Below are 12,128 nucleotides of genomic sequence, written 5' to 3'. Positions count from 1 at the left end.
CACAGGTAAATTGCAGAACATCACAGGTAGCCAGAACTCAGGTAGTCTGGATCACTATACCCACTACATCATCCCAGAATTTCTGGACTCCTCAAGAAGAGCCTATTATAGATCCTCAGATAATACAGGGTTCTAACCAGAAGGAAGTGGCTTTAAGATTTTGCAATGGAGAATAATATTAGGGGCAAGTACATATGTAATACATTGAATCTAAATTAACCCAGATTATCTCTGTAACCCACATACTATTCAGTTACAAAATTCTGGGATACATTTAGAAGCAGGTTAATGGAATTATTGAGTGTTAGTTAAGTCTAATAATACTCATTCAGGTGCTGGTATAGCTTGCTTTATGGACTGTTTGATTTCCTTTTAGTGCTCTGTAGAAGGAATCTGATTTTGTCTTCAGTGTCCATTTTCAAATTCAGATTGTGTTCTCAGATCTCCTATAAACCCTGACTTATTAATGAAGATTATGAGGAAATGAACCCTAGGACATGGTGCACAGGGCTCTGCTTGCTGGGGAACTGTGTCTCTAATTAGCACATCCTTTTAAAATAAATTTTTATTTTTTTCCAGTTTTATTGAGATATAATTGACATACAGCCACATTCTTTTTAAAAAAATATTGGTTGATTGATTTTAGAGATAGCAAGGGAAGAAAGAGAAACATCTATCTGTTGTTCCACTTACATATACATTCATTGGTTGACTGCTGTATGTGCCATGACTGGGGATAGGACCTGCAACTTTGTCATATGGGGATGCCTTTCCAACAAAGTGAGCTACCTGGCCAGGGCTACATTCTTTTTTTTTTTTTTTTTTAAGATTTTATTTATTTATTTTTAGAGAGGGAGGGGGGCGGGGGGACAGAGAGACAGACAGACAGACAGACAGACATCAATGTGTGGTTGCTAGGGGTTATGGCCTGCAACCCAGGAATGTACCCTGGCTAGGAATCGAACCTGGGACACTTTGGTTCCCAGTCCGCGCTCAATCCACTGAGCTATTACATTCTTTTTTTTTTTCTTAATTCAGTACTTTCTGAGTCAGAATGCTCACATATGCCTTAAATATTTTTCTTATAGATAGGAATTCTCTATTTTATACATTCGTGTGCCCTCCAGAATGTTTTCTTTTCTCTGCTAACATAGATATAGTTCAGTCAGAAAACTCCTTACATGCATAGTTTTATATGCTGTCAAGTTGTCCCTTTGGGAGTATACCATAGTGGCTAAAAGCACATATTTTGGAGTTAGGTCACCTAGGTCTACATCAAGGACCTGATATTTACTGTCTGGTGACCTTGGGAAAGTTACCTCTCAATGCCTAGTAATGCCTGTACAATTGTTGTCATGAGCATTAAATTTTATATCTGCATCTAGACCACCTCCCATCCTGCCACACACACACACACACACACAAACACACACACACACACACAGCATAGGACAGTTTCTGGGACATAATAAACACTGTGCTATGTTAGCTAATAGTGTTCTTTTATCAGTATAATTAACTTAAAAACCTACATGTAAAATTAATATCTAGCATGAGGAATGTTGGCATGCCAAAGTTCCTTTTGTGTGATGAATTACGAGACAGCATGGTGTGAATTGGTAAATAGCTGTGGAACATTTCAACCATTATTTTTGACCTTTATCTGAGAGCTGCAAATAGCTACAAAAATGACTAATGAGTTTTTCCTATTTTTCCTTTCAAATAGCTAGAGGTTAGCAAAGGGGCAGTGACACTGACAGGTAGGGGTGGCTGATAGGCAATAAGAATATAGAGGGAGGGAGTGGGCCTCCCCCTTGCATAAATTATGGGTGAAATTATTTGCCCCTGTCTCAGAAGCCTGACATTGAAGCATTTTATTTTTATTTCCTTCCTCATACCAGACCAGAAGCTTTGATGGCAGAAGACTCCAAACCCAAGACAGCATGGAGCCAGAGCTACTTCTTTCCTGAAGAGCAGTTCTCTTTGATGGGCTGGGGCTCCAAGAAGCAGCACCTCAGCCCCATGGGCTTCAGTGAACCCAAGACAACAGGGTCTGCTGCTGTACTTGTCAAGCCTCTTGGTGCCACTGGTTCCATTCCCACCCCCACTTTATTGTCCAACTATGGAGGAGGTTGGGGCATTTGGGGATATGCCAGAAGTGGAGAGATGCTATTCCTTCTCAGGCCAAAGGCCTACTAGAAACCAGGCAGTCTCAAGAGAGCTCATGAGAGATGTGGTGGGCTATGACAAGTCCCTGGCAGGGTTGCTAACCCCAGGCTCCAACATGGTGACTACCTGCTAAGGTCAAGGGTGACCTCTTTGCTGTGGAAGATCTGCAGTGGAGGGACCATTTTAAGCAGGAGTTGTACCACTGGGAAAGAAGAAATGATCAGTGTTCAGGAAATCCAGGGGTGTTTTTGCAAGCGAGCAGACTAAATAGAGCTGGAGTGGGCAGGGTCCAGGATAGATAGTTGGGAAGTCAACAGGCTTAAGAGGACAAATAGCTGAGGTGTTAGATACATCCCTACCACCTAGCCCCTCCTTAGGATCCATATTCCAGTGCCATGAGCCAAGGGGGATAATTGATGATAAGCCCAGAACTTTAGGGGCCTGTTAGTTTTTCTGGATGTAGTGGGATGTCAATGACCAAACCAAATGATCTCTAAAGAAATCCCTGTAGCTGCAGAAGTCAGGGGCAAGGAAATTGCCTTTTAAGTTCTTAAAATTGGCCTTGATTTGGCTTTTAGATAGCTTTTATGTGGTCTGTTTACATTTCAACCTACTTCCTGGTCCATCATTTCCTTATTTTACAACTCCTTGGTGAAGCAGGGTCCCATTGTATTACAAATAGGGAAACTGAGAACAAGAAAGGTCAGCAGCCTCTCAACAGAAGTGTTCAAATGGTCATTCTTTGTTCTCACAGGCAAGAATTTCAGCACTTCTCACCTCCTCATGGAGGCCCAGGGATCCCTACCTCTTACTCAGCTTATTACAATATTTCTGTGGCCAAGGCAGAGCTGTTGAACAAGTTGAAAGACCAACCTGAGATGGCAGAGATTGGCCTAGGAGAGGAGGAAGTGGACCATGAACTGGCTCAAAAAAAGGTGATTTTTTAAAAATACCTTAGAGATTTTTCAGTATTTAGCTTGAGTGTGTCTAGAGGTTTCCCTGGCCTCTAGGTTCTTTAGAACACCTTGGTACATTCCTATAGTTTCAGTATGGCAATCAAAAAGCCTCTCTGGGTTTCTCACAAATACAACCCCAGTCTCTTTTTGATTTGGTCAATAATAGTAATTATGGTAGCAGTAATCATAATAATCACTGCAGTGTCTCTTTAGTCATTAAAACGACTCTATAAGGCAGATATTACTATCACTTTTTTACCAGTTGAGAGGACTAAGTTATCCAGGGATACAGACTAGGTGGTAGACTCAAGACTTGAAGTCAAGACTGTCTGACTTTCTGTTGGGCTGTCCCTCTGAAATAAGCCAGCCTTGTTAAGAAGGCACATCAGAGTTTTTGCCAGTTGAGCTCTAACCAATGGCAATCATTGATTGTATTCTCTGTGTAACTTTCTGGAAGAGAGAACAGACTAAGAAAGAAAAGGAAAACTTATAAGCTGGTGAACTTTAGTATTTATTTGCAAATATAGTCAGTCAGTAATTTCTTAAAAATATTAAATAGATAAATGAAAATGTTGTTCCAGGCCTCCCCTTTCTTCCTCTAAGTACCACTAGCCTGGTTGTCTAATCAGATTCCTGCAATCACTTTGCCCTTCCTGTACTTACCCATTTTATTTCATAAACAACTGGGTTTTCATAGCAACCTGAAAGGCCCAATTTACCACTTTGTAGACATCTGAATTCAATGTAAATTAGTCATCTGCCCATGTTTCCCATTCAGGATATGACCTGTAGGAAAACTCAAGGCCATTTGCAAGAGACCCCGCCACCACTTTCTAATCTGGAACAAAATACCCAGGAAAAAAATGGAAGTGTGGTAGTATCACAGTTTTATTGATCCAAATGCTTGCTTCCTTGGATTTCGTGCTCCCTGGTCATGGCATGGCTGTTCCTGTCTTACTCAGGAACCTTTTATTATGAGCAAACCTAATAAAATCTGACCAGAAATAGAGAGAAATGATCAGAAATGACAAAGCGCAGAAAAATGGATACTGATCTGAAGTGATTATGGATGGGCTGGAACAGTTTTTGTCTCTGAGGAAGATAGATGTGGAATGATGCTGTTTTGTAATATACCAGAAAAGCAGCTCAGCCCTACCTGGGTCTGTGATGACTCCACAGCTCTACCCACTACATTTTCTCCAGGATTGAAGTTCAGGTTTCAAAGCCCAAGTGCCAACAAACAAAGGGGTGTCTTCATTTTCATCCTGGCAGATCTATGGAACCTAAGAGCTGGGGTGGGTAGGTGATTTTCCAGGTTGATCATTTGACCCCCCAGTCCTCCTTTGTTCCTGGAACTGAATTTTATTTGGGAAAGGAGAGGGTGAGGATATAACTGGGAGCCTCTTGGCATCTAATTGTGTTGCTGCATTAATATCATTGATCCCTTATTCCAAGTGGGTTTTGGAATTTTTCCCAACTATAATAACCTATTACACTTCGCACTAAAATCATGGTGATCTCCTAATCTTTGACAAGTTCTGAAATATGACAAGAGACTCTGAACCCAGAGCAGGTTCTTTTGGTTTTGGTCACTTTGGGATCTCTAAATAAAGTACTAGAAAGGAACACACTCTAGAAAACTACAAGCCAATGGTCCAGAGTGCCAGGGCAGGAATAATAATAAAACAAACATTGAAGGATACATCTTAAATACAAAATATTATTCTAAGCATGTAACATGTATTTACTCATTTAATTCTTTTTTTATTGTTGTTCAATTACAGTTGTCCCACTTTTTCCCCATTGCTCTCCTCTCACCTGCCCACCCCCCACCCACAGCTCCCATAGTCAATCCCCACCCTGTTGTCCATGTCCATGGGTCCCTTATACATGCTCCTTGACTAGACCCTTACCCTTCTTTCTTCCCTTATCCTTCTCTCCTCTGGTTGCTGTCAGTCTGTTCCTTGTTTCCATGTCCCTGGTTCTATTTTGCTCACTTGTTTGTTTTCTTGATTAAGGCTCCACTTATAGGTGAGATTGTATGGTATTTGTCTTTTACCACCTGGCTTGCTTCACTTAGCATAATGCTCTCCAGATCTATCCATGCTGTCACAAAGGGTAGAAGTCCCTTCTCTCTGCTGTGTGGTATTTCATTGTGTAAATGTACCAGTTTTTTGATTCACTCATTTACTGATGGGCACTTAGGCTGTTTCCAGCACTTGGCTATTGTAAATAATGCTGCCATGAACATGGGGATACATAGGTTCTTTTGAATTGTTGTTTCAGGATTCTTAGGGTATAATTCCAGCAGTAGAATCATTTAATTCTTATAACAATATTATAAGGTAGGTGCTATTGGTATCCTATTTTTTAGATGGGGAAATTGAGGCATAGAGGTATTTGCTCAAGGTCACTTCACTACTTAGTGGCAGAGCTGGGGTTCAAACCCAGATAATAGTAATAGTAATAACAACAGTAGCAGCTGCTGCATTAGTAAACATGTATTAAGTGCTTAATGTGCCAGGCATTACTAAGTATTTTACCTCTATGATTTCATTTCACACAAGAACAGGGAGCAGGAGGAGAGGAGGCACTTCTCGTTTACAGATGAGAAAACAGAAGTTTCAGTGGGACTGGGTATCTCATCCAAGGTCACACAGTTTTGAGGAGGTGGAATTGGATTCCAGGCATCCCTGACTCTAAAACTCCATTCAACCACACTACCTTCCTTCCTGTGAGTGCAGTCCCAGAACTGGTTACAAATATAGGGAAGTCAAATCAGAAGACACAGGCACTAGTGCCCTTGAGAAATTTATACAGTTTCATCAATAGTAGGAGAGGGATCAGGTGCACATACATGAAACAGAAAGTGAACAACTTCAAATTAAACTGTAGGCTTCTAATTCTAAGAAATTGGAGAGTTCAGAAAATAAAAAGATTATTGAAAGAAGAGTTTTGAGGGTAGGTGCTTTCAGCAGGGAGTGTAGGGACAAAGCTTGGCTCAGAAGAAAGAATGGGACTAGCCAAAGTGAAGAGATAAAGATCAGGCAGAGGTACATAAGCAAATAATGAACATAAGATTGAGTGTTGTGAATGCAGAGGACAGTGAGGAGCTAATCCTGAAAGGTTCTGAAAAGTGAAATTAGAATGGTAGAGTGGGACCAAACTGAATAATAATAATAGCAGCCCATTGTTACTGAGCACTTAGTCTTTGTTAAACACTTTGCAGTAATTTTATCTTTGAATCTTTATTATAATTCAATGAAGAAGGTACTGTAGTCCCCCATTCTGCAGATAAAGTAAAACTCCATAACAAAATTCACCTAAGGTCACACAGCTAGGAAGTTGCAGAGCTCTAAGTCAAACATAGTCATTACAACTCTAGAACTCAGACTATTATCCAAAAGGCCTCAAAAGCTAAGCTGAGGGGGTGAAGATCTACCATAATGCCATGAACATTGGAGGTACTTAAGTGGACAGAAGAAGAATGAATGAAGAAATAGACAAATAATAGATGACAATGGTTTTCCAACCTATGTTCTCATAAGCATTCAAGTTCTGTTCATTAAACAGTCTCAGCAAGTATTTATTTATTTATTTAATTTATGAGGGCGACATTGGTTAATAAAATTATATAGGTTTCACGTGTACAACTCTATAATACATCATCTGTATATTGTTTGTTCACCACCCCAAGTCAAGTCTCCTTTTGTCACCATTTAGCTTCTTTTTACTGTCTTCTACCTCTCCCATTACCTCCCACCCCTCTTTCCCTCTAATAATCACCATAGTGTTTTCCGTGTCTGTGAGGTATTTTTCTTTTTCCTTTTTCTTTTTCTTAATCCCTTTACTTTTTCACCCAGCACCCAATCCCTATGTAATTGGACAGCTGTCAGACTATTCTATGTATTTATGAGTCTGTTTCTATTTTCTTTGTTATTTTAATTTGTTCATTAGATTCCACATATAAGTGAAATCATATGGTATTTGTCTTTTTCTGACTGGCTTATTTCATTTAGCATAATACCCTCCAGCTCCATCCATGCTATTGCAAAAGGTAAGATTTCCTTCTTTTTTTACAGCTGAGTTATATTCCATTATGTAAATATACCACAGATTTTTTTTACCCACTCATCTACTATTGGACACTTGTGCCACTACAAAAGCTTGGCTATTATAAATAACACTTCAATGAACATAGGGGTGCATTTATGCAGGTTTCTTTGAATATATTCCCACAAGTGGATTGCTGGATCAAAAGACGGTTCCATTTTTAATTTTTTGAGGAAACTCCATAGTGTTTTTCACAACGCACCTGGGAATGCACTAGTCTGCATTCCCACCAACAGTGCACAAGGGTTCCCTTTTCTCCACATCCTCACGAACACTTGTTTGTTGATTTATTGATGGTAGCCATTCTGATCGGTGAGGTGATATCTCATTGTGGTTTTAATTTGCATTTTTCACGATTAGTGAGGTTGATCATCTTTTCACATGTGTATTGGCCATCTGTATGTCCCCTTTGGAGAAGTATCCATTCAAGTCCTTTGCCCATTTTTAAATTGGGTTGTTTGTGTTTCTGGTGTTGAGTTGTCTGAGTTCTTTATAAATTTTGGATATTAAGCCCATATCAGATATATCATTGGTGAATATATTCTCCCATTCTGTGGGTTGTCTTTTTCATTTTGTTGATGTTTTCCTTTGCTGTGCAAAAACTTTTTTAGTGTCATGTAGTCCCATGTGTTTTATTTTTTCTTTTGTTTCCCTTGCCTGAGGAGCTATATCAGAAAAAAGTATTGCCATGAAAAAGTCCAAGATTTTACTGCCTATGTTTTCTTCTAGGATTTTTATAGTTTTTGAGTCTTACATTTAAGTCTTTATTCCATTTTAAATTTATTCTTGTCCATGGTGTAACAAGGTGGTCTAGTTTAATATTTTTCAGCAACTCTTTATTAAGTTACATTTTGTATTAGCCCATGGGTACCATTATCTAATGCCAAGAAATTTGGTGTTGACAGAGATTCTTCCCAGATTCTAAGAGATGAGAGACAAGGTACTTGTCCTGAAAATTAGAATTACTTGTGACTTGCTCAGGTTTCTTTTGTTTCCAGTGACTAGGGTGAAGCCCACCATCTGTTACTTGGATCACAAAACAGAGGTTACAAGAACAGATCAGTTTCTGTCAGTCCCCATTCTCATCCTTTGCCTCCTTCTCTTTGTTTCTCCTAGATACAGCTTATTGAAAGCATTGGCAGAAAACTTTCTGTCCTGCAGGAGGCCCAGCGAGGATTGCTAGAGGATATCAATGCCAATTCTGCCCTTGGGGAAGAGGTGGAGGCTAACCTAAAAGCTGTCTGCAAGTCTAATGAGTTTGAAAAATACCGTTTGTTTATTGGGGACCTGGACAAAGTGGTCAACCTGTTGCTATCACTCTCTGGACGACTGGCAAGGGTAGAAAATGCTCTCAACAGCATTGATTCAGAGGCTGACCAGGAGAAGGTAAAGTTAGAGTCTCGGGGTGTGGATGGAGGGAAATGCCATCTGTTTCTTCTCAGAGGTTCCTCTTTCAAGTTTGGTTAGTCTGGGAGGTAGTCTAGTATTGGGTGTGAGCACTGGCTTTTAAGTGCCTTGAAATTCTGGCTCTAGCACTAATTAGCTATGTGACTTTGGGCAACTTGACCTCACTCCATTTCAATCCCTTAAAAATGGAGTGAACACACTACCCACCACACAGGGTTTCAGAATTAAATTATATAATCATGTTAATGTCTTAAAACAAAGCCCAAAACTGAGTAAACACGGAATCAGTGCTAGCTGCCAGTAATAGTAGTAATAGTAGCTGCAGCAGCAATTTCTACCCTCCTCTCTTTCCCACCCCCCACACCCCCTAACTTAATTGGAGGGAGAGGTCTCACCAAGTACTTGTGATTGGGAGGCTGTTAGCTCCACAGCTTGGATACAAATGGTTTTGCAAACAAGTTTGAAGCCACAATAAGAGGCACATATGTGTGTGCCTACACCTGGCTATATAAAAACACATTTATATACCCATGCAGAAACACATACCATTTTGAATGCATTGTCACAGTGATATTCAAAAGATGGAAGGGGTCTGAGCTGGCTTTGTCAGAGCCATCCCCAACTCCTACATCAGTGGTGGTCCACTGATTAAAAGCAGCTTAGAGATGGAAAAAGGTATTGTATATTCCCCTGTCTGGAATCACTGTTGTGTACACCCTCTCCCTGCTACAGGAAAGAAAGGCTATTGCATGAAGGTAAACTTCAGGGTAGAAAATCCAGGACTGATCAGTTAGTAGAATGGGTAATTGCTTTGTGGCAGCACGCCCAGTGGAACACTGAGTTAGACAGATGATTGGTAATTGGAATGGCCCTAAATTGGTCTTCTGCTTCCCCAGTTGGTGCTGATAGAGAAGAAGCAGCAGCTGACAGGGCAGTTGGTAGATGCCAAGGAGCTGAAAGAGCATGTGGACCGACGGGAGAAGTTGGTGTTTGGCATGGTCTCCCGCTACCTGCCTCAGGACCAGCTCCAAGATTACCAGCACTTTGTGAAGATGAAATCTGCTCTTATCATTGAACAGCGAGAGCTGGAAGAGAAAATCAAGCTTGGGGAAGAGCAGCTCAAATGTCTCAGGGAAAGCCTACTCCTGGGGCCCAGCAATTTCTAATTCCAGCAGCAGCAGACTGCCCACACTATCCCTGCCCAGCCACAATGGGAAATGCTTTCAATCTTTGTTAGCAGTTTGTTAGCAAATAGATAGCAGTTAGTTAGCAGTTTGTTCCATATCCTCTATCCTGAATGTCTCTCACTGCCCCTTACCTAGCAGTACACCCAACCAGCTAAGAGACTAGGGAGGACCTAAGCTTCTACCCTACAGTGTGGAAGTGAGAAGTAGAAGCTGTAGCAGAGTGTGCTTATACGGCCACACTCTCTTCCCCACAGCAAGCACTCACCACACATAGAACCAACAAAGTGCCTTCATTCTTCTTTGCACTAGGGCATCAGAGACATCATGTACTCATCACCCACCCACGCCATAATCAGCTTCTGAACGCTCAGAAAGAAACTGCGTATGTGGCTCCACTCTGCCCCAACACTCATGGCCCAGCCATTTCCCACAGAGATCTGACTATCTTGAGGGCATTCACCTACTGGAATTTCAAGGCCTCACTCAAGATTTTCAGTGTGAAATAGAGGAGAAATTACACTTAACAGAACATGAGCAAAGGTTTGGGATCCCCAGATGCCCTTCTCGGTGGAGCTAGGCTTAATGAAATTGGCTCCATCCCCACCTTCCCCAACATCTACAGGAGGGGGAAGAGGCCTTCTCTTAGCCCTAGCTAGTGTGGCCTCCTTTTGTCCTAAGACTTTGGGTCTACCACTTCCTGTTTCATCTTGTCTTTTATAGTTAGGGGTTACACACATGCCTACCCTAAGGGCTTCACACTATGGGCCATGAAATAGCTCTGCTAAAGCTCACATCTGCATGTAAGTTTCCTTATTGGGGGGAAATAGTTCTTAATTGTTATATTTTAAATGGCCTTTTGATTTTATTTATTTTTATGTTTTATTGTTTTCTTTCTTTCTTTCTTTCTCTTTCTTTCTTTTCTTTTCTTTTCTTTTCTTTTCTTTCTTTCTTTCAACTAATAAAGCAAGAAGAGGGGTGTTAGAAAGTGAAAAGTTAGCCCAGGAAGAAAACATTTTCTGCAGATCAGCCTGAATTCACCATAGTTAGGTAAGTGGGTGCCAAGGCCTTGAATTATTCTCACCATAGCTAAAAAGTGTCTAAGAAAGAAGTTTTTACCTTGAACTCAGCTTCCCCACTGTGGCCTGGCTCTATACTTCCATTGAAGTATGGATAACCATGAGCTTAGAATTCCCCAAGAGATTTCAATCTTATCTTACTTATTTTTTGAAACCAAAGAAATCTGAAACTGACAAAGGTCCACCTATCTCTCTATAGTCTCAAAGCTAAGGAAAGGGAAGAGGTGAGCTCAGGAGGAGTCCCTCTATCTAATTGCATTCTCAGCCTATGGCCTGGCCCAGGGAACCCAAATTCATGGTAGCTGAAAGCTCCAGCCAGGGCCAGTCCCTCAGAGCAAAGTGTGATCCATCCAGGATCTGAGGCAGACAAACAACTGATGCTGCTGCTATTGCCTAGACCCTGACATGGGAAGCCAGTTTCTATCCTGGAAAAACCCTCAGTTTGGTGATGGCAGGAAGGGAGTTATAGCCAAACTCTGCCTCTTATACAGCTCAGTTCCCCATTCCTTGTTAACTAGAGCCCATGCTTGGTATTGCACAGCTCTGCCCAGCAAGCCCTGGCATCTATTCTAGTTAGTGCTGAGTTCTTCACTGTCCTTGGAGGTTAACTGTAGCAGCAGGAGTGCCTCATTTAACCAAAAGAATTTGCCAAGGAACTTTGTTGCTGCTACAAATACTGGTTCCTAACTTCCGTTTCCTTCTCATTGTATTTGGAAACAATGGAAGAATCTTGGCCAGCAGGGTATCCTGAGGTGGGGGCAGGGGCTAGGTATGCTCTTAGTACACTGCTGCTGTCAGAACTACAGTTAAAATGTCAACCTGCCATTCTCCCCCCAAGTGGAGAATTTTACCTTATTCAGGAAAGCTAATGGCTTGGAAAGGGGTGGGCTTACAAAGCCAAGGTAGAGGAAGGTGGGGGAGTGCTTTGAATATAAGCTGTGGCTCTAAGACAAACAGGCTCTAAGACAAACAATGAGCTAGCTTAGATGTCCTGTATTGAGGGGATGAGGCTGATGTAGTCCATGATTATAAGGGGTGTGTGTGTGGCTACAACAGCTTTTTGGAAATATAGGGAAAAGAGGGGTCGCTCGCTCACCTGGACACTATGACCACAGTCTGATTTTTTCTAGTAAGCAATTGAGTGATAGTACCTTAAATTTAATCACACTAAAAGTACTATTGACTGTTATTTTTGTCCCTCATCCCACCTCAAATTATTT

General features: G+C 41.1%; 1 protein-coding gene across 2 annotated transcripts in view; it reads left to right on the top strand.

The window, feature by feature from the left end:
- SHROOM4 (shroom family member 4) overlaps positions 1-10,719 on the top strand; it is a 262,555-nt gene extending 251,836 nt beyond the window's left edge. For both annotated transcript variants that reach the window (XM_036017050.1, XM_036017049.1), the window contains 4 exons: positions 1,902-2,051; positions 2,924-3,104; positions 8,355-8,624; positions 9,542-10,719. In XM_036017050.1, coding sequence (XP_035872943.1) covers positions 1,902-2,051; positions 2,924-3,104; positions 8,355-8,624; positions 9,542-9,811 — 871 coding nt within the window. In that variant the 3' untranslated portion in view covers positions 9,812-10,719. The remainder of the gene's footprint in view (positions 1-1,901; positions 2,052-2,923; positions 3,105-8,354; positions 8,625-9,541) is intronic.
- Positions 10,720-12,128: the final 1,409 nt, after the last annotated feature.

The sequence above is a fragment of the Phyllostomus discolor genome, chromosome X (genome assembly GCF_004126475.2).
Source record: "Phyllostomus discolor isolate MPI-MPIP mPhyDis1 chromosome X, mPhyDis1.pri.v3, whole genome shotgun sequence".
Lineage (NCBI taxonomy): Eukaryota > Metazoa > Chordata > Mammalia > Chiroptera > Phyllostomidae > Phyllostomus > Phyllostomus discolor.
This window is presented reverse-complemented; position numbering and strand designations above follow the sequence as displayed.